This window comes from Orcinus orca, chromosome 4 (genome assembly GCF_937001465.1).
Source record: "Orcinus orca chromosome 4, mOrcOrc1.1, whole genome shotgun sequence".
In the NCBI taxonomy this organism is placed as follows: Eukaryota; Metazoa; Chordata; class Mammalia; order Artiodactyla; family Delphinidae; genus Orcinus; species Orcinus orca.
Genome location: NC_064562.1, coordinates 9,884,861 through 9,907,756, shown reverse-complemented (window position 1 = coordinate 9,907,756; position 22,896 = coordinate 9,884,861). Strand labels below are relative to the sequence as shown.

The 22,896-nt window shown below is 40.8% G+C and overlaps 1 protein-coding gene across 12 annotated transcripts in view; it reads right to left on the bottom strand.

The window, feature by feature from the left end:
* Positions 1 to 5,145: 5,145 nt before the first annotated feature.
* HERC3 (HECT and RLD domain containing E3 ubiquitin protein ligase 3) overlaps positions 5,146 to 22,896 on the bottom strand; it is a 140,221-nt gene continuing 122,470 nt past the window's right edge. For 10 of the 12 annotated variants that reach the window (XM_033400341.2, XM_033400345.2, XM_033400343.2 and 7 more), the window contains 3 exons: positions 11,314 to 11,497; positions 10,752 to 10,854; positions 7,053 to 8,782 (listed from right to left, as the gene is read on the bottom strand). In XM_033400341.2, the coding sequence (XP_033256232.1) occupies positions 8,574 to 8,782; positions 10,752 to 10,854; positions 11,314 to 11,497 (496 nt within the window). In that variant the 3' untranslated portion in view covers positions 7,053 to 8,573. Of the gene's footprint in view, positions 7,028 to 7,052; positions 8,783 to 10,751; positions 10,855 to 11,313; positions 11,498 to 22,896 lie in introns of those variants that run through there. The other 2 variants (XR_004475272.2, XM_033400347.2) reach the window with 2 other exon arrangements.

The window sequence follows — 22,896 nt, the reverse complement described above, 5'->3', positions numbered from 1 at the left end:
CTTCATGAGCTGCTTGTATATTTTGGAGATTAATCCCTTGTCAGTTGCTTTGTTTCCAAATACTTTCTCCCATTCTGAGGGGTTTTTTTTGGGTTGGTTTTTTTTTTTATGGTTTCCTTTGCTGTGCAAAAGCTTTTAAGTTTAATTAGATCCTATTTGTTTGTTTTTATTTTCATTGCTCTAGGAGGTGGATCAAAAAAGATCTTGTGCGATTTATGTCAAAGAGTGTTCTGTGATTTCCCCTGAGAGTTTTACAGTGTCCTGTTTCTACGTATTTATGTTTCTTCTAGGTTATCTAATTTGCAGGTGTGTGACTGTTCGTAATAGTCTCTTATGATCCTTTGTATTTCTGTGGTATCCATTGCAATGTCTCCTCTTTCATTTATGTTATCTATTTGAGTCTTCTCTTTTTTCCCTTTTTTTAATAAATTTATTTATTTTTGGCTGAGTTGGGTCTTTGTTGCTGCATGCGGGCTTTCTCTAGTTGCGGTGAGTGGGGGCTACTCTTCATTGCAGTGCGCGGGCTTCGCATCGTGGTGGCTCCTCTTGTTGCGAAGCATGGGATCTAGGCACGCGGGCTCAGTAATTGTGGCTCACGGGCTTAGTTGCTCCACGGCATGTGGGATCTTCCCAGACCAGGGATTGAACCCGTGTCCCCTGCATTGGCAGGTGGATTCTCAACCACTGCACCACCAGGGAAGCCCTTCTTTTTTTTTCTTAATCTAGCTAAAAGTTTGTCAGTTTTATCTTTCAAAAACAAGCTCTTAATTTCATTGATCTTTTCTATAATCTTTTGGTCTCTATTTCATTTATTTATATTATCCCCTTCCTTCTGCTAACTTTGGGCTTAGTTTCTTCTTTTTATACTTCCTTAAGGGGTAAAATTAGGTTGTTTGAGATCTTTCTTTTTTCTTAACGTAGACATTTATTTCTCTAAACTTCTCTTAAAACTGCTCTTGATGCATCCCACAGGTTTTGGTATCAAGTGTTTTAATTTTTGTATGATTCAAGGTGTTTTTTAATTTTCCTTTTGATTTTCTCTGTGACCCATTGTTTGTTCAGGAGTGTGTTGATTTCCACATGTATGTGAAATTTTCAGCTTTCTTCTTGTTATTGATTTCTAGTTTCATACCACTGTGGTTGGAAAAGATACTTGGTATGATTCCAATCTTAAATTTGCTAAGACTTGTTTTGTGACCTATGGTATGACCTATTGTGGAGAATGTTCCATGTGCATTTGAGAAGAATGTGTGTTTTGTTTCTGTTGGATGGAATGTTCTGTATATATCTGTTTAACTGATTTGGTCTAAAGTATGGTTCAAGTCCAATGTTTCTTTATTGATTTTCTGTCTGGATGATCTATCCCTTGTTAAAAGTGGGATACTGAAGTCCTTAACTATTATTGTATTGTCATCTATTTCTCCTTTCAGATCTGTTAGTATTTTGTTAATATATTTAGCTCCAACGTTAGGTGATTATATATTTACAACTGTTAAATCTTCTTGATAAATTGACCTCTTTGTCATTATATGATCTTCTTTGTCTCTTGTTACCATTTTTGGCTTTAAGTCTAGTCTGTTGGATGTAAGTATAGCTATCCCTGCTCTCCTGTGGTTTTCACTTGCGTGAATATCTCTTCCCACACCTTCATTTTGAGCTTGTCTGTGTCCTTAAAGCTGAAGGGAGTCTCTTGGAAGCAGCATATAGTTGAGTTTTCTTTTTTTATCCATCCAGCCACTCTCTGTCTTTTGAGAATTTAATACATTTATATTTAAAGAAATTATTAATAGGTAAAGACCTACTAATGCCATCTTTTTGTTTTCTGGCTGTTTTTTAGTCCCTTTGTTACTTTCTTCCTCTCTTTCTGCCTACCTCTGTGAGAAGAATTTCCACAGTGATTATGCTTTAGTTTCCTCTTTATCTTTTATGAATCTACTGTAGGTTTTTGCTTTGTTATTACCATAAGGCTTACATAAAGCAACTTATAATAGTCTATTTTAGGCTGATAATTTAATGTTGATTGCATACAAAACCTCTACCCTTTTACTTTCCCTCTTTTATATTTCTGATGTCACAATTTATATTATGTATTAACAAATTATTGTAGCTATAGTTTTCTGATACTTTTGCCCTTTAACCTTTATACCGGAGTTAAGTAATGAACACACTACCATATTACAGTATTAGAGTATTCTGAATCTGACTACATACTTATCTTAACCAGTATGTTGTATAGTTTTATGTGTTCATGTTACTAACTGGTATCCTTTCATTTCAGCTTGAAGAATTCCTTTCAGCTTTCTTAATAAGTAAGGTCTAGTGGTGGTGAACTCCCTCAATTTTTTTTTTGTTAGGGAGAGTCTTTATCTCACCTTCATATCTGAAGGACAACTTTGCTGGGTAAAGTATTCTTGGTTGGCAGGGTTTTTTTCCTTTCAGTACTTGAATATATTATTCCCATTCTCTCCTGGCCTGCAAGGTCACTACTGGGAAATCTGCTGATTTCCTTATGGGGGGGTTCCCTTGTACGAGATTTTTTCTTCTCTTGCTGCTCTAAAAATTCTCTGGTTTTGATTTTAGACCGTTTTTTTAATGTATCTTGGAGGAGATCATTTTAGATTGAAAATAAACCTATTAGTTTCATGAACTTGGAAGTCCAAATTTCTCCCAGGTTTGAGAGAGAAATTCTCAGCCATTCTTTCTTTAAATAAGCTTTCTACCTCTTTCTCCACCTCTTCTCCTTCTGTAATTCCAGTGATATGTACAGTGTTTCTTTTAATGGTGTCCCCTAAGTCTTATAGGTGTTCTTCAGTCCTTTTCATTCTTTTTTCTTTTTGCTCCTCTGATTGGCTACTTTCAATTGGTCTGTCTCACTGATTCTTTCTTCTTCTTGTTCAGGTCTGATGTTGAAGGTCTCTCTTGAATTCTTCAATTCAATTATTGTATTCTTCAGCTCCACAATTTTTTTTCAGATCTTCTGTCTCTTTGATGTACATCTTATTTGTTCTTGTACTGTTTTCCAGGTATCATTAGAGTGTTTTTCTGTTCTCTTGTAGCTCCCTGAGCATCTTTAGACAATTATTTTAAATTGTTTATCAGGCCATCTCCTGGATCTCCATTTCTTTAGGGCCAGTTCCTGGACGTTTACTGTACTCCTCTGGTGGAGACCTAGTTCCCTGATTCTTCAGGATCCCTCTAGCCTTTCACAGGTGTCTGTGCATTTGAAGCAGCAGTCACCTCTTCCAGACCTTATGGACTGGCTTTGGTAAGTGAAGACTTTCACACCCGCAGGGGTTGGTGGAGCACACTGCAACACGCCGTGACCCCAGGGCACCAAGTGTGGGGTTGTGTGGCGGCAGTGGGTTGGGGGAGGGGCGTGCTCTCTCTATGGCTCAGGTTACTGGGGTCCATAGCGTCAGCAACTGAATGGTCTCTGATGAATGCTGCAGGGAGTCCACAAAGGCTGCAGTGGTGCTTGGGGTCCTCAGCAGCACCCCCTGGTCCAAGGACCAGGACAGGTGGTGTGGTGGACGGGGCCAATGGTGTGTACACACTCCGCTGCAGGGATCAGCTACAGATGCCTATGTAGTGGCAGGGGCCGGTTGCAGACACACACCTAGTGGTGGGTGCCAGGGCAGGCAGCAAGGGCCAGGGCCCACTGTGGGCATGCTGGCAGCTGCCAGGGTCCCTGGCTGTCTGCACGTTCTCCTGTGGCTGCACAGTCTCCCCCTGGGTGTGCACACCACAGCGGAGGCCAGTGTCAGGTGTCAGGCTGGCAGTGTGCAAGTGCGCGGCTGGAGGGGCTAGCCCCAAGTGCACACGTGGCCATGGGGCTTGTAGGCTGGTGTCTTGTGCCCACGCGGAGGCCTGGGCTCTAGCAGGGGCCAGAGTGGGGCAGGCTGGGAAGGAAATAAACAGGTAGGGGCTGAGGTGGCTGATGTCCGTGAATGCAAATACCTGTGGGGCCCATGGTGGTTGTGCTGTCTCTTGGTTTCTTCAGTGGTGAAAGCTGCTGGATTTGTCTGTGGAGCAGGTGTCTCGGAACCACAGCTGCTCCTGCTATGTGCCTGCTTCTGGGAGCCCCTGCTTTTTCTTCCTTGTCCCTTGTCCCCCCCTTTCTATGTGTCTCAGCTTTGCCAATCTCTGAGTGAGTAGGGTGAAACTGAAGGGGGACCTTCATGAGGTGCCCCGAAAGGCAGGGGAAGCTGGTCACTCACCCCACTCCCCCTTTCCTAGTGAAGGGTCCCCCTTTCTAGCTGGGCACTCCCTCTTGGTGGTGAGCACTGCAGCTTTGGGGATGGGATGGTGCAGGCAGAGTGAAGGTGTCGTCCCCTTTTTGTATGGTTATTCTCAGGTTTTATGTTCAACTGCATTACTGAAGTTTCTTAAGTGGACTCCAGAGCTCTCCCAGAGCTGGTTTTGTTCATGGATAGACGGCTAAGTGTTGATCTTTGTGGAAGAATGGAGGCTGGGTATCCTGCACTGCCATTTTGGCAGCATCACCTCCAGTCCTGCAACTCAGGAACAGCCAGATGGAAGGGATACATGGAGCAAGGTATGTGGGCATGGGCACGGAGCTTCGATGCCCCCTCCAGGCACACCGCTCACCTAGCACACCTCCACGTGTTCACCAACTTGGACTCTACTCTTTGACCGTCAGTTCCAAACTATGGTCTGGGAGAAGTCAACAGGTACTAGGCTGACAACTAAATGCCCACAGACACCAGCTCCAGTGAGATCCACAGCAGATGACAGAGAAGCCACACATCTGATCAGTATTTTGGTCTCATGATCATAGAATTGCCTTACTGAACTGCACAGTGGCACGAAAACAAATCTGATTGCACTGTGACCACTTGCAGACAGGTGGTCAGGGAAGTCACCTGCCACATCACAACGTGTCTTTTGATTTGGGCTCTAGGCAAACCTCATCTCTAGCTATCCATCCCTGGTCAAATTTGCTGCCCACCCTAGCAGCTGGGCGTAATATAGAGGAATGGTCAAGTTCACGTCCTACCACTGTGACAGTGAACAAGTTATTTCCTCTAAACATTTATTTCTTCATGCGAAAAACTGGGATAAGAATGAAAATTATAGTTACTGAGGGCTTGTTACATGCTAGGCACTGTTCTATGTGCTTTCCATTAATTAATTCATTTACTTCTCATTACAACTCCATGAGGGAGGCATTATTTTTATTCCCATTTTAAGTAGGAAGAAAATGAGCTACAGAGAGGTTAGCTGTGTGGCCCAAGGCCACACAGCTAGTGAACGGTCGAGCCAGGAGGGCAGTGGTAGCAATGAAACTGAATAGCGCGTAGATAATGCTTGGCGCAGGGTCTGGCCACCGTCATTACCTGGTTGTCACCACACTCGAAACCTTGGTGCCTATTTCTGTGGGTTAATCTTAGACAAAGCTTGCTTTGCTTACCCCTGCGGCAGAAAGGCCCAGACATGTCTCTCTAGGTCAACGTCAGCTATGACCGAGTTCCTCCTGACACTTCAGTAAGTAAGTTACCAACTCTGTTACTGTGATTCCTGCAAGTCTGGTCTCAAAGGGTTGGGGCAAGTCTTTTTCTGTAAAGGGCCGGATGTTAACATGGTTTGTTAGGCTTTATAGACCAGACCCTCTTAAAAATGTAAAACCCATTTTAGCTCACAGGCTGTAGCTGCCAACCCTGCTCTCCGGGATTATTAATAGAGAACCTTTCTGGTCAAGAAGCTTTCAGGCGGAGCGGGAGCTATCACAATTGGCTAAATCGCCTGGTTACACTGTCATTAAACCCCACCCACCACAAGTGGCCTTATTTTAATGAGATTTTTTTCATTAAATAGGTACATTTCTGAAAACTGAAGAAACTTCCGAATGTCTGTCTGCAGGTGAGGGAAGGTAGGTAGGTAGGTAGGTAGGCAGGTAGGTAAATCTAGAAATGCCTACCTGAAGAGTCTTCTAAAGCAATAGTGATAAAGGAAAAAAGAGGAGAATATGCCAGAAAAATCGTTTTTAGAAAAGCAGCACAGAATTTCATTCATGCAAGAAACATTTGGAAGAATTTATTGAGCATCTATCTGTATGTACAGCAGTGTTAGAGCTCAGTGACCTTAGGAATCATCTGGTCCAATCTCCTTATTCCATGCATGAGGATTCTGAAGGACCCCCCCCTCAAATTTAAAATAACTTGGCTATTTTCATTCAAAATTAAAGGTAACAGGCTTTTTTTGTCCTGCAAACTGAGCACTTATGTATGCTCTTAAGTGTTTGTTGAATGGAACTTATTAATGGAAAGCTACTGTTCTCTTTACCACTTTTAAACCATCTATTAAGTCTGGTAAAAACAAACAGTACATGGTAATTTTTAAAACTTACTGAAAATATTTTTTGCTGTGTGTAAGTGGGCTAATTAGCATCAGCCATTAGATTACTAAGTCTTAGATTCACCTTTAATTCCTCCTTTTCCCTGAAGGCTCCCATCGCCTCCCCTCCTCCCGTCCCTCCTGCGCACAGCTCTTCTCTTTCCACTGCTGCCCCCCACCCTACTGCTCTCAGCTGCTGTCCTTCCCACTCCATTCCAACACAAGTACCCTTATCCGCATTTCCTTAAAACCAGGCTCAACTCATATCACTGCCTCCTTCCCCCACCCCAAGGCTCTGAACATTTTGAAGGTCCAAGGCTTAGCCTGGTTCCTCAGCCCCAAACTTACTGTCTTTCTCCCCAGTTGTATTTACCATTATTCTGTTTCCTCTGATGCTCCCTTCGAATTGTTCCTGGCCCTTCCTTAAATACTTCCCCATGTTCAAGCCCTTGCTAAGGCCTTCCCCTCCGTGAGAAATGCCTTTTCACCCACCAGAAGCTTCAGAAATCCCAGCCCTCCTTAATGCCATATGCTCCCCCCCTACCCTGTTTTCCTCTTCATTTTCCCAGCAGTTGGTTCTACTCTCTCTCTTGTGGCAGGAAGCAAGTTTGACCTTCTATTAGATTACTCGGGTAGATGACTTAATTCTTCTACTGAAAGCAAGCTACCCATTCTGCAAGTACAAGAGACAGTTCTGGTTACATTAAAACAGCAAATTTATTGCGTAATATTGAACTATAGGCACACACATAGAAAATAAACATTTCATATAACTATATCTTTTTTAATCTTGTATTATAAAGACTGAAAAACTACCAATTTAGCCATTGGAATAAGTTTTAAAAACAAAAAGCAAAAAATCTACAATCCTTCAGTGAGATTCGATGCTGTCTCACGGTTCATAAATACTTCATTTTATATAAATAAGTCTCTTCTCTAGTGACTAGGAATTTAAAATTAGGCTGACATGGATTCTTTGCTCATGTAGAATTTCCTGATCCCATGATGAAGAAGGGTGAGTGTGTCATGATTTCTGAAATATATGTATTTGCTTCAAACACAATCTCTCCTGAAATCCCACTGTAAACACACATTCCAAATGCAATAAACAAAAGTTCCATAATAAAGAATGTCCTTAAGTCTTAGCAGTTAGGGAAGAGGAAAAAAAAAAAATCTGAGTAGAAATTCTGCAATTTAAATAGAAAAGGAAAATAGACTGCATGCGTCCACCAGGAGGAGAGGAGAGGAAGGGACATTAAGTCAGATAACAGAGAATGGGGTGAAGTGAAGAGAAAAGTAGGAGGGTGGGAGGAGCGATGAAGTGGGAGAGACAGAAAGTGATAGGGAAAAGGATAAGAAATTTATTCTACTTTTCTGGGAGAAAACACTCCTTAGAAGATTAATGCAACCTGCTCCAAAAGCAAAATGATGCCAGAGGGTGAGGGCCTGTTACCTCATCTTGTTGTCAAAAGGGCTTGGCGGGGCCAGCAGACCGAGGTCGGCTCAGCTGCGAAGCTACGCGGCTCTGCACCCCTTTGAGGAGGGCCGGGAATAGGCAGAGCCGTGGGGAGACGGCCAGTCCCTCAAGAACTGTGTTTTTAGGCAAAAGGCAGGTGTATGAAAGGCTCCCGTAAATTCGCAAGAGTTCCGCCAAAGTCATGGACCCGGATTCAGCTTGTTGGGCTTGGGAATTTCTGAAGTAATCCTCTCCTTCTTAGTCCTTAGGGTTGGACGGCAACAAGCCAGGAGCATTTCCAAGGCTGCAGAGAAAGGAGATGTTCTGCACGTGCAGGTGAGAAAGGACAGGTCAGTCAAATCATTCTTGCAGAGGAATGAGAAGTTAGGAAGACAAGGAAGCGTCATGAGGAAAGGTCAGGGCTGAGAGAGACATCTGGGGAATGCGAGTTTAAAAATCCACTGCCCTTTTATCCAGCAGAGTACAGCGTAGTCACAAGTGCAAGGAACAATGGGCAACTGCGTTTAGAAACAAAATCGCTTCTCAGACAAGGGCCAGTTTTTCACCCCATCCCTAACCCCTGATTTTTCAAAAAGGTCACTGCTTACCACCCCAGAAATGCATCAATCGGGTTCAGGATTCAAAAGTTCCAACCCACTTATACAATAAAAAAAAAAACAGAACTCACTCCCCATGGTTTTCTGTATGGGCCTCACTGTGGACGTGGAGGAAGGAAGGGGAATCGGGGGCAAGCTGGGGAGCCTCAGGCCAAGCTGAACCCCTCGTAGTTGTCAAGGGCCTGGGTCAGCCGTGCACACAGGACCTCTTTGCTGCTGTACTTGGGGAGGTCAAGAAGGTTGTAGCAAGTGTGGGCCACGGGCAAGTACTCCTCCCCGCTGGCTGTGGACTGGATGACAATCTGCAGGCTGGCCATGCCGTAGATGGGGATGCGATCGCTGCCCGTCAGGAACACTGCGGAGAGAGAGAACGGGAAACACCAGCGAGGTAAATGGGGAGCGGCTCTCTGCGGCCCAGGGAGGAACAGAAGGGAAGGGGTGACACCCTGTGGCTCATGTGAGAAGTACAACCACTTTTTTGTGCCAATGTGTGTCGTATTAATATTAATAAATGCTCACTTATAAAGCAAGGGATTGCCTTTCAAGCCCTGTGTTTTGGTTTTATATGGATAAAAAGTCTGTACTTTTCATTGGCTCATTTCAGACCCTAATTATACACTGGCACAAAGCATCCATCCAATGGAAAGATGCTCAGAAATGCCCCCGAATAAAAAATGGCCTCAGTGAAACGTGTGGCCTCAAAAATGTCACGAGCTTTCACAAAATCAAAGGGGAAGGGAAATGCTGACCTAGGAAAAGGGCTGACCTCAGAAACCCGGAAGAAAACTGCAGACCATGGGGCCTCAGGGTCTCCCCTCTCCCCTCGAGTATCTGTGATTATACCCCCTTGGCTGGTGAATTTCCATTTGGGATCTGTTTGCTTGCCTTTCCCTGTCTCTCCATTTCTCTTAAACCAGAAGATCTGACACTGACACTATATGAGACATTTCCCTCTTGGGACACACTTGTGACTTGGAGGGGAAAAAAAGACCAACCCAGCTGTCTTTTCCCGTTTTCCAGCACTAGGTAACCTTCTTTGTTGAACTGCTGGAAAATTAACTATCGATACAATGAAATCATTAGTTAAGGAGCACGTTCAGATAACCTGTCACTACCTGAGGCTATGATACATAAACATTCTTGCCAAATCTGTAAAGTTAATAAAAATTTATGGAAGTCCAATGGTCTCTGAACAGAAAAACATCTTTTAAGGAAATCCCCGGACCAAGGGCAAGCGCCTCTTGACTGTCACAGTTCCACAAGACCCACTGGCAAATCTCATCCTGTCATCCTGACTCGTGCCGCTATTTCTCAAGGGCCCATGTAACCGGGCAGGGGGGAGCAGGGCTTTTTTTAGGAATTCTTTTGTAAGCTCTCCGCTTCCTCTCATCCTTACTCCATGGGAGCAGTAGAATCTGGGGGTAAATCTTGCATTAATACTAATATATGCTCATTCTTAAAAAGCAAAAGAGACTGCCTTTCAAACTCTGTTTTTCTCATTTTATATTGATAAAAATGTTATGCTATGCAATGGCTAATTTATGACTCTGATTATACAATGACACAGGATTTCTACTATTTTTAAAAGGGTAATTTGCTCATGTAAACTAGGCTTCATTTTCCTTTGCAAATGTACTACCATTCTCAGACGTCATCCAGCCAGTCACAAAGGACCATTTATCGTACGATTCCATTTATATGAAATACCCAGAACGGGCGAATCCACAGAGACACAGCAGATTGGTAAGCGGTGGGAGGCTGGGAGGCAACGGGGGAAGACTGCTAATGGGCACAGTGTTTCTTCTGGGGGTGATGAACGTGTTCTAAAATTAATCGATAGTTTCACAACTCTGAATATACTAAAAACCACGGAACTGTACACCTTGAATGGCTGAATTGTAACAGTATGTGTGTGTGAATTAAATCTCAATAAAGCTGTTATAAATCACATCTCCCCAGTTACATCTGCAGTAGACACAAATATTTTCAAAAGGCTAGAAAGATAAGGGAGGTTAATCCAAACAATTCGATTTCATCAATGTAATACTTAAAGGAATCCCCTTCATATAAAATAACTAGTATTTTTAGAGCAATTAAAAATCACTGAAATGCTTTTCTTCCTTTCATGCAACCCACCCCGTTACACAACAAATAAGGATTAACCACCTCTGTTGCGCCTCAGATATCACTAAGACAAAAAATGTAAATATATTTCCTTACTTGCCCTTTACCATTTAAAAGAGCTGAACTTCACCACGGAGTATACCATCCTATACCAGATGCAAAACTGAAATGTGGACAGATGCCACACTGATGTTACTTACAGAGAAACTTCTTCTTCTTTTCCAGTGGGAACTCATGAAATGTTTCCCAAAATAGTTTCACAGTGGGATGTGTGGCTGAGTAATCACCCTTGTAGATGGCAGTCTGCCCAAGAAAGACAGACAGAAAGAAAAAAATTATCTTCCAGAAGAATATTACAAATGGACATCTGTATACCATTTGCACTGGAGAGTAAGAAATAACCACTGAGATGCAGGAGGCCCCCAAATCCTACATGACCACAGAATACTTAAGAAAGAGACCGGGGAGGGGGGGGCGCTTCCCTGGTGGCACAGTGGTTGAGAGTCCACCTGCCGATGCAGGGGACATGGGTTCGTGCCCCGGTCCGGGAAGATCCCACATGCCGCGGAGCGGCTGGGCCCGTGAGCCATGGCCGCTGAGCCTGCACGTCCGGAGCCTGTGCTCTGCAACGGGAGAGGCCACGGCAGTGAGAGGCCCGTGTAACGCAAAAAGAAAAAAAAAAGAAAGAGACCGGGTTCTGGGCGCTGTGCCCAGGCCTGTGCTGCTCCCTCAGAGGGGACAGGCCGCACCTTTTAGGCTTACCTCCTCCAGGGCCTCCCAGTTGTAGTTGCTGTTCCCCACCATCATGGCCCTCAGTTCCGAAGGCTGGAAGAGCTCAAGCACTTTGCCACCACACACCTTTAGGAAGCCGCTGGAGAAAGCTGTGTACCATTCATGAACTGAGATTTGGAAGACATAATTCACGTAAGCATCCACAAATTCCTGCCTGCCAGGAGACCAAAGAAATAGAATACGTTTAGCCCAGAGTCTTGTAGAATTTATCAAGTTCCCCTTCTAACAGGCTGAGAGAGATGAAAAATCTCATCAAATGCTCTCACCAGGAGGCATCCTACAGCATCTTGTGGGTTACCACCCAGCCCTAGGATTCCACCAAGGGGGTCTCCGGTGATCTGGGGGCAGGGAGGCAAGAAGGAAGGGGAGGGGGCCAGGTGGCTGGAACCATACTACTGACTTTATTTTACCTGAGGTGTTCCAGTTTTCATCTTGTTTATAATTTAGTTAAGAAAAAAAATAAGACTTTTTCTGCTTAAAAGAAAAAGTCTAAGATAATGGTTCTAGACTACTTCCTTTCTCTTCAAAAATGAATAAAGCTAAACCCATCTGACATTTGTATCCTCCCCTACTTTAAAAGGTAATTTCCTAACACCTTACTATAAATCCCTTAATGACCTCTGGAAAGAACTGTCTTAATACAACTGCTCCATCTCACTAAGGATCAAATGCTAATTACGACAATGGCTTCCGCAGGCCTGACTCAAAGCAAGCTGGCTTCCCGGGCTGCTTACTGTAGATAAGGAGTTGGTATTCTGGGCAGGTTTCTGCAGGTTCCAGGTCAGAGTTCTGGTTTGTTTTTGTTTTTGTTTTGGCCGTTTGTGATTTTTTACCCATGTTTTAAAAAACTGAAGTGTAGTTAATTTTGAATGTTGTGTTTCAGGTGTACAGCAAAGTGATTCAGTTATATATATACGATATATATATGATATATATATATTCTTTTTCAGATTCTTTTCCATTATAAGTTATTACAAGATATATCAGTAGAATATAGTTCCCTGTGCTGTACAGTAGGTCCTTGTTGTTTATCTATTTTATACATAGTAGTGTGTATATGTTAATCCCAAACTCCTAATTTATCTCTCCCCCTACCATCCCCTTTGGTAACCATAAGTTTGTTTTCTATGCCTGTGAGTCTATTTCTGTTTTATAAATAAGTTCATGTATATCATTTTTTTGGTTAGATTCCACATACAAGTGATATCATATGATATTTGTCTTTCTCTGTCAGAGTTCCCTTTTTATATATGGTCTGGCCATTGTCTGTATGTATATTCCATCTCTGACTAGTGGGAATGTAATCTGTGCACTGAGGCATAAACAACTGGGAGGAAAAGTTGCCAATATCTGGAAAAGTTGAAAAAGTAAATACCCTTTTACCCAGCCACTCTACTACCAGCTAGTGCCCCAGAGAGACTCCTCACATGAGTGCACAAGAAGACAAGTACAGGGGTGTTCGTTGCAGCATTCTCTTGTAATACAGAAAATTGGGAGAAACAAAACTAAATATCCATTAATATAAGAATAGACAAAGAAGAGACAGTAAAGTCATATGATGGAAACCATAAAGCACAGCACTTTATGGAATTTTTGTCCAAAGGAATAGAAGAATCTCAAGAACAATGCTGAGTAAAAACCAAGTTTTTGAATATTAAGTCCAATATAATAGCACTTATGTAAGTTGTTTCTTTAACACTTCAAACATTATTATCTATAAGAGACAGCGGCTCCCCCACTTATGGCTTGTGACCCTTGGGCAAGTTATTTAATCTCTCTGTGCCTCACCCTCTTCATCTGTAAAATGGGGAGAATAAGAGTACATAACTTATGGGACTATTATTAAAATTAAATGAGTTAATACATGTGAAGTTCTTAGAACTGAGGCCGCCTTGTAAATGTTAGTGATTATTATTACATTGTTTATGGCTATGAGATTTTGTGTATGAGTATGAAATTATGTATAGGACATATATATAAAATGTGTGTATTTAATAAAAGCATTATGTAAAAAGATCTTTGTCTTAATACACATAAAAATATAAAAACATGAAAGAATATGCATAAAATTCATAAGAGTTTTGTCTATGTAGGAGAAGAGGGTGAGAGGAGAGAAACAGGATTAAGGGGATGTACAGAAAGAATTTCAATGGCTTCAGTAATTCTTTTTTTAAAAAACCTGAAGCAAATACTATCTGTTTAAACTTTGATCATAGATACACAGAAGTTTGTCATATTAGTTTAGTGCTTTTGTGTACTTACTTTTTTTTCTAAAAATTAAAAAAATCAGACACTTTGAAGACAGATACCTTCCACGTATCCTCCGTAACATACTACACTTCATAAAACTACAATGTGAACGTTTTGGGTTTCCTCCAGGCAGATCTGGTCACCAATAATTAACCAATCTACACCGATAACTAACTGTAGTATAAGCCCTGACAGTTTGGGGTTTCTTGTCCTTTTTTTGTAATGCAAGTGCTCTGGCTGTGCAAGCATCCGCTTCGAAGAAGATAGCTGATGGAGAAGAATAAACACCCTACCAGCCACACAGCCAGGCCGCCTCTCCCCGCCGAAGCTCCTTTCAAGGATCTTGGTCGATTTTGATAACTGACCATTCGGGCCACTTGTTTTTTTTCTCTTCCCACGCATTAAATTCCTACTCTTATGTTTTAAATTTACAAAGAGTGAGCCCGTGAAACCCTAGGGCCCCACTGTCAAACCCCCAAAAAAGCAGAACCCCAGACCCTCACTCCCACTCTCTTGCTTTCTCTCCACCACCCTTGACCCAACCTTACTGTGTGGCCCCGGCGTGCCATGTAATTTCCAGGTCTTGTAAGTAACATACCTTTATTTTTTTTCCAAAGTGTCCTGCTGGTTATTTCTGAAGGGCGTCTTGCGATCATATCAGAACCACAAGGACTGGTCCAATCACAACACTGGTTATTGATAGGCTGAGACCAGCATAAAACAATAACCAACAGGCAATGTAATATGGTGGATAGTGAGATAGACAGGGGTTCAAGTCCAGGGTCTGCCATGTCCTGTATCTAAGCCTCTCTTTTCTCATCTTTAAAATGGGGTAAATGTTCAGTTTTAAAAATAAAAGCCACCAATGTAAAAACATTATTGTACATCTTAACTGTAGATGCTGAAAGTTCTCACAGTGCAGACAATATACTGCTTTCCTGAAACCCATTAGACAGAGCCTGCAAAACAAAGAATGTTGCCTGCCATCCGGTTCTATAAGGACCAAGTCATAAGCCACTGCAGTCACTGACCTACGGTACACACTGAAAGGAATTCAGAATGAAAAACAGGATGAAACATTCTGTGTTTTTTGGTACCTAGACAGTTAAGATGCATATTAGGAAGAATTTCAATGACACCAGATTCTTGCATCCTCCCATACATAAATAAGCACTAAAATCATTAACTTGAGATATCTGAGGGTTTTTTTGTGATTAGCAGTAATCTTACCAAGGTGTATGTTTGACTATATGTATTTCCCAGCCCAAACAATTCACGTATACTGGCTCTTTCCCTGCCTCTTCGGAGCAGTTCCTCGGAGCTATCTGAGAGGCTATAGTCCTCAGTAAGGCCCCTGAAGAAACCCCAAAATCACAGCTCTCATGTTGTGCACTTTTATTTCAGTCAAGAGTTTTTTGGCAACCATAAACGGACCCAGAGCAGACTTTTTTCCTTCACCTGAACTCTCCGAGGATCTGGACCTTGGTACCAGCAAGGGCCCTTGTGCCTTCCTGGAGAGTCCAGACGAATCTGGCTGAGTCTCTCCTGGTCTCGGATCTCCTGTCTTGGTTGACAATCCTGAGTTTTTTTCAGTAGTGGGTAAGACTTTTCCTTCGTAAGAGATACTGAGAAAGTGTTCAGTTGTTAAGATTCTGAGAAAGTGCCCAGTTGAGAAAGAATGGGAAGATTTTGTTCATTTGGAAGACACTGGGAAGGTTCAGACTGGGTGATTAGGTAGGAGCCTGACCTGATGTGTTTCCTCAAATCATCTACCTTAACAGGATTTGTCAGAATAAAAGTGAAGATACCGTAGGAGAGCTTTCGGCTCCAAAGAGAAGACACACAGCTCCTCCAGGCCGATGACAGCTTTCTCGGGCAACTGAGGCATTTATGGGAGTGGTGGAGGAAGTCCTCACACTGTGCAGCAGGTTCCTAGGGAAAGCCACTCCTTAAAACCTCATTCAGCCAGGGGCGCACATATAAGAATGGGCCATTCAGTGCTCAGGGCCTCCAGAGCATTTTTAGGCTGCCAGTAAGAGAAACCCAGACACGTAAAAGAGCTAAAACGACTCTAGGGTGACACCGAGAAGAATTAAGCTCACAAACCGCACGTCGGCCCACCACAGTTTTCAGCAGTGATTTTATTCTGACAAACCAATTTAAAAATGAGAAATAGAGTCTCTCGAACGGAAGAAAAAGGGGTGTCAGATAACCCCTGACCAACACCCCAGACAGGTTTACATATTATACAGAACTTACACTTGCAAGTACTTACTTACTTAAGAATTAAGGAAATCCTCCCTGAAATGGCCAAGATGGGGCTCCTTTTTTGGCATTCCCAAACTGGTTTTTGCATAAGCAGTTAGAGAAAGGCAGCTTGATAAAACATCTTGCAAAATTCTGACCCTCGGGGCACAAAGTCCTTCTAGGAGGACCTTGCATTTCTCTCCCTGCATCTTTGAGATATAAATGTCTTACCAGAGCTCTCAAGAACTCTTATCTTACTCTTATCTAGACCATCTTTAATTCCTGGGACTGAGGGAAAAAAGGGAAAAAGAGGCCTTTTAAACCCAAGGGAGTAAACTTAACTTATTCCAACTGTTATTTATAAACTAGTAAGTTTTATATTGTAATACCCGATTCACGACTAAGTTTTACAATGAAGCTATGAGATCTCCGATTACATCTGTCTACATGCCTGTGTGTATGTTATAGATACATGTCTTTACTTCTGAATAGTATTATTGCCAAAATTAATTTGTAAGTGAGCGCTACTAAACTGGCTTAAAGGAAATTAAGCACTTATACACAGTCTCAGAAATATAAAAGAAACTAACCCAAATGAATTTCAGGTTCACATGATCTGGGAAATATTCAGTATTAAATTAATATTTGGTATTAAACTTAGTTTAAGTTTGCTGGTTTAATTAATACAGACTCTTCAGAGTCATCGACATTCAGTATAATACTTTTACTGTACCTAAGTTTGTTGAAAGTCAACTAAGATCTTATTTCTATTACAAAATTTGTCAGCAAGAAAAATAACTTGGTATGATGAAATTTTTATAAGTAAATTAAGTGTAAATGAGATAAGGGTTTTTAGGTGAACCCTTTAGGGATAATTATGTTTTATGGTATGTCTACTTAAAAACAGTTTCTCCAAATATATGGTTACTTGAAACTTTAGAGTTTTGCTAAATTAGGTTAAATGATGGAAGTTTACTGAATATCTAGATCATTCCAAAATAAATATACTGAAACATTAATTACTAAACATAGACTTCCTTTTACAGAGAAAAGAAGATATTCAGGACTATTGATAAATATGTTTGGTGCCACACAGAGAAATTTTCTATAAGAAAGCACATGTTTTTTAGAAATTATAAACAGTATTCATAAGTTTGTCAATCTACAGGATGCTAACATAAAGGAAAGTTTAAAACTGTTTACTTCTTAGTTTTCACTAGAAAGTAAGGTTTTTTAAGAGTTGAGAATTCTAGTTAATATGTGTGATTAAAACTACTAAAATTAATAAGGGAAACATCTTTGTATGCAAGGCAAAAACAAGGTATAAGGAATGAAAATGCATTTTGTTAAGGGAAAAGAAAGTAATTTTGTCCTCAAGAGAGGTTAAAAAGAGGGAAAGAGAAAAAGGAGCATGGAGGTTCCTTAAAAAAACTAAAAATAGAGTTACCATATGATCCAGCAACCCCACTCCTGGGCATATATCTGGAGAAAACCATAATTCAAAAAGATACATGCATCCCAATGTTCACTGCAGCACTATTTACAATAGCCAGCGGTAACCTAAATGTCCAACGACAGAGGAATGGATAAAGAAGATGGGGTACATATATGCAATGGAATATTACTCAGCCATAAAAAAGAACAAAATAATGCCATTTGCAGCCACATGGATGGACCTAGAGATTGTCATACTGAGTGAAGTAAGTCAGACGCAGAAAGAAAACTGTCATATGATATTGCTTATAAGTGGAATCTAAAAAAATGGTACAAATGAACTTATTTACAAACCAGAAATTGAGTCACAGATGTAGAAAACAAACTTACGGTTACCAGGGATGGAAGGGGGAAGGGATAAATTGGGAGACTGGGATTGACATAAACATACTACTGTATATATCGATAAAATAGATAAATAAGGACCTACTGTATAGCATAGGGAACTCTACTCAGTACTCTGTAATGACCTATATGGGAGAAGAATCTAAAAAGGAGTGGATACATGTATAACCGATTCACTTTGCTGTATAGCAGAAACTAACACAACACTGTAAATCAACTATACTCCAATAAAAATTTTTAAAAGACAGAGAACAAGGAAAAACATAGGGGAAAAAATCTAAAGGTAAAAAAGGAAGTTATATCAAAAGAATGATGTGGAAAAGAAATGCTAAGAAAAGAGTTTTGTGCATGGTCTAGACTGGCTAAGATTAGAATAAACTTAATTGAGTAAATGAATTATAATGTTAACGGTAAGATGGTGAAAAACTAGAATTTGGTTCTCTGTTAAGGAGACAAAGTTTTCTTGGAATATTTATATGATTCTGATAACCAATTGTGAAGTTTGTTTTTTTTTTTTTTTTTTACTTTTTAAGTACTTGTTGTAACTTTCTGTATTTGCCTTTGAAATCTTTTATTGTCACTTTGGCTAAGTGAATAAGTATTGTTTCACAGGGACCTATAATCCTATTTGACCAAGTGTTTTTAAAACTCTTGATAACTTTGACAACCTTCCTCAAATCAAATTCTAAATGAAGTTCTTTGACCTCTAACTATCTTTGGGATGCTTCAGAGGGCCCCTGAAACATCTCAAAGAGAAATATTAAACTAATTAGGCTTATTTGATATGTTAAATTACATGGCTAGCATTATCAAACAAGTAGTGATAAACCTTCTTAGGTTATACTGTATGGGTAAATGTTATTAATATAAATGTTCTAAAAATTATATGAAATTCTAAAATTTACATGTGTCCTGGTATAATGTCGTAATTCTAGTTATTTTAATATTGTATTAAATATATTTAACATGGTGGACTTTATAATTTCATTATTTTAATATTTTAATCTTGTATTTAATATCTAAAATTTAATATTGTAATAGTGTATGAAAATAACCAAATTTCTTTGACAAATACATTGTAATCAGGTCTTTAACTGTGCCTTTTTAAGTCTTTTGTCATTTACATACAGTTACTGTTTTACTCTGATGCTTTTACAAAAATGCTTCATCTCCAAGAAGATTCAAAGAAAGGACTTTTTGACAAGCACAGGTTTCTGGTAACTTTCAGATCATACTGCTTAACTGGGTAAGAAATTAAAGAATTCTAATGGAAAACCTGATGGCTTCATAAAACTGTTAACAGAAGATCAAGAATTAATAACATGGGACTGAACGAACTGATGAGGATGATTATAATTTTTATGACTCTTTGAAAAATTTCTGATTCTTTTTAATGTTTTATTTTTCCAGATTTGAGAAAACTTTTGCTCTTTCCTCTTAAGCTAACTATAATTTATAGCAACTTGGTAAATTATACCTTTGTAAGCAGAACTGAAACATTTATCTTTTCTCTCTGATTCCTCCAGAATTTGGAAACTCTTGGTATTCTTATTCTCATGGCAATATTATTATTTGCATAAATTCAGTAAGAATCTGTTCTCCTTATAACAGGAGATAGAATAGGAGATAACTGGAAACATTGGCTACATTAATGACTTTGGATGGAATGTCATATTCGAGACTATGCAAAAATCAGACATGACCAGACAGCTTTAAAGAACTGAGGTGGACTTTATGGAACCATAAAGCCTCTTGGAAAAACAACCTAGTACTTTGCTTACAGGATTCCCGGAAGCCTTATCAGGTGAATAAGGGAGGCCACTTCCTGGCAGGTGCCTGGATCTCAAGGTATTCTGTGGACCTTGAGAGGAACCCACCCAAATCTGTAGGTATTGCAGGCAGAATCTGATGCCAAGTCCTTGGCATGGCTTTTCTGGCCTTGAGAGACCTTTGAAAAGTTCAGTCTGAGATCCCTTATGAAAAGTTCCAGCAAAACCAGTTTCAGAGAGCCTTATGTGATCTTAATTTGGCTCTGTGTGGCAGAAATGAAGGTGATTTTAGAGAGAAAATCTTGTTTCAGTAGGTGTTAATTTCTAGTGTTGTTAACTGTCTTTGTGATTTGTATTTACTGCCTGAGACTCAACTTCCTAGACTCCTTGTTACTATGTTGCATTATTGTAAGATTTAATTGAACTATTACAAAGGACATTCTAAATTTGTTTCTGAAGCTTATCACAGTAATCTATCTTTGAATAAAGACAGATGCCCCCTGACCTGCAACCAAGAGATAATATACTGGAAAGACATCATTTAAAGGACTCTCTCTCCGACCTAGATGAAAGGACCCTTATCAGGTGCTCATAACTAGCTCATGCATGGTGAAACTAAAGGGGACTGATTCTTGGATTCATATTTCCCTCTGAAGAAGGGGCCCTGCACCAGACTGGTCTACAGAGAGGACTGCTGGCCTCAAGATCACCTTAAAACAATGCTCAGAGGAGAAATTACACCCACAGGACAAGACGACAATATCAGAAGTAGACAGCTATGCTACTATGCTATCCTAATATGCCACACCAGACCCGGATGATCATTTATAGTGTTTTCTCGATTTCTTGGACTTCTGCACGTGAATCAAGTGTTTTCTATCATGGCACAATCCTACACAAATTTCAAAAATCAATCTGATGTTTGCGTTTGTGGTCACTTATCTACATCCAGTACTTCAGGTTTACCTTGGTGGATTTCTTATCTCCAAGGCTGTAACTGGATGGCCCTTAGAAAATTTATTTTAGAAGAAAGAAGTTGTACGGCCACTATTGATATTACTACATGGGAACCCCTCACTTGGCCAATCAAGCATACTTTTTCCGGCCCTGGCCATCGACATGAATTCTCTTTTCAAGTTCCTCAAGCTCCATCAGAGCAATGAGCTAAATTTCAGTCAAAGAAAGTAACTTCCCAATTATTAGAAGGGACCCTCCCTCAGGTACAGGACGGATTTATACGGCTAACACTGGGCTACGGTCATTTAAGTTTAAGGGCCCCCCTAGGCTGGGAGCAGTTAAATCATATTAAAGATCAGCCAGATAACACTAGAAAATGAGGCTGACGCCTCATGAAAAATGCCAACAAACCATTTCTCTTAAAGACAGCAACTGGTATGCAAGAGACTGGGGCAGGTGACCAGGATACTGGGTTACACCTCATGGAATTTAATAGCTTTGTGGTACCAATTTCTGTCCCTGGCTTCTGCCAGGATGGACAGGCAGATGTATCCTAGGATTCCCTTGGGCTCAAGGCCGTAAGTGTTCCAATTTAGATATGACTCCAGCAAATCTACAATGCATACAAGGCTGACAGATCAAGAGATCCTGTATCTCACTGGTATGGCCATTTAACAGCTACTTCTGTGGCTTCAGTAGGACTGGAAGATGTAATCACCCACATCAAAGCCTTGACAAAATTCACCCAGTAGGCCTTGAACGATAGTCATCAGGCTATGAGCCTGCTGAATTCTGAGATCTCTATGATGAGAAAAAGCAGTATTACAAAACACATGGCCCTTGATATCTTTACAACATCTCAAAGAGGCAGGCACCTATGCCACAATTCCAACTGAATGCTGCATTTTCATGCCAGATGAATTCTCTAAAGTTACACATTTAATGACTCACATGAAGAATCTGATTTCTGCCTTAATGATCCACTTCCTTGTCTTGGTGATCTTTTGGTTCTGGTTTGGTTCTGGAAGCTCATGCTCAAATCTCTACTTATGATCTTATTAATGTTACTAGCTATATTACTTACACCCTGTATAAGATTGTGGTTTCTTGCATTACCCAATGTGTAACAAGGTCTTGGGCAAAACTAATGATGGCTCAACATCTTGAGGCAATTCATCACATATATAGCCCTATACAAATTTAACTGTAATGGTGCATATCTAGATATGGGAAAAAGGAACAAGGGAAAATACTTCCTGTATCTTAATAGACTGGTAAGACAAATGATCCAGAGAATTTTTAAGTTACTAACAGGGCCTAATCCAGAAATAGCACATTGAGTGGCCTGTCAATGACATCCTCGCCTGACCTAGGAATGAGCCTTCTTAGTGCTGTGGGACAAACTGGTCACGAAATGCCTCCCAAAACTTGGTTAAACTTACGATCAAAAGGGAGGGAGTTGTAAAACAAAGAATGCTGCCTGCCATCCAGTTCTACAAGGATCAAGTTGTCTGCCACTGCAGTCACTGACCTACGGTAAACACTGAAAGGAATTCAGGACAAAAAACAAAATGAAGCATTCTGTGTTTTGAATATATGGGCCCCTAGATAGTTCAGATACGTATCTAAGGAAGAATTTCAATGACCCCAGATCCTTGCACCTTCCCACATAGAGATGAGCAATTTTTTGTGTAATTAGCAGGAATCTTTTACCAAGATGTACGCTTGACTACATGTATCTCCCAGCCAAAAAACTCATATATCCTGGCTCCTCCCCTACTTCTTTACAGCAATTTCTCAGAGTTATCTGAGAAACTGTCTCCAGGGCTAGCATCCTCAGTAAGGTCCCTGAATAAAACTGAAACTCACAGCTCTCACATAGTGCATTTTTGAATTCTCTCAACAGTCAATAACATTTTTCTGGTACAACTGCCTAAGAAAAGCACCATCAGCATGAATTTTTCTACTATAGCCTGTGATAGTTAATTCTGTGTCAATCTGGCTAGGCTACGGTGCCCAGCTGTTTGGTCAAACCTCACTCGAGATGTTGCTGGGAAGGAGTTTTTTAGATGTGATTAACTTTTAAATCAGTAGACACTGAGTAAAGCAGATTAGTCTTCCTCATGTGGGTGGCCTCACCCAGTCAGTTGAAAGCTTTGAAAGACCAAGGTCCTCCAAAGAAGGCATTTGGCCTCCGGACTGCCTTCGGACTCAAGACGGCAACATCAACTCCTGCCAGAATTTTCAGCCTGCCATCCTGCTCTGAAGACTTCTGACCGGCCAGCCCCACCGCTGCACACACCGATTCCTTAAAATCAATCTTCCTCGTGTGTGCGTGTGTGTGTTACTGGTTCTGTTTGTCTGGAGAACCCTAAGACACATTTAGGTACTAGGAAGGGGGGTACTACAGTAGCAAATACCTAAAAATGTAAAAGTGACTTTGGAATTGGGTAATAGGTAGAGGCTGGAAGGGTCCTAAGGCAGTGACAGA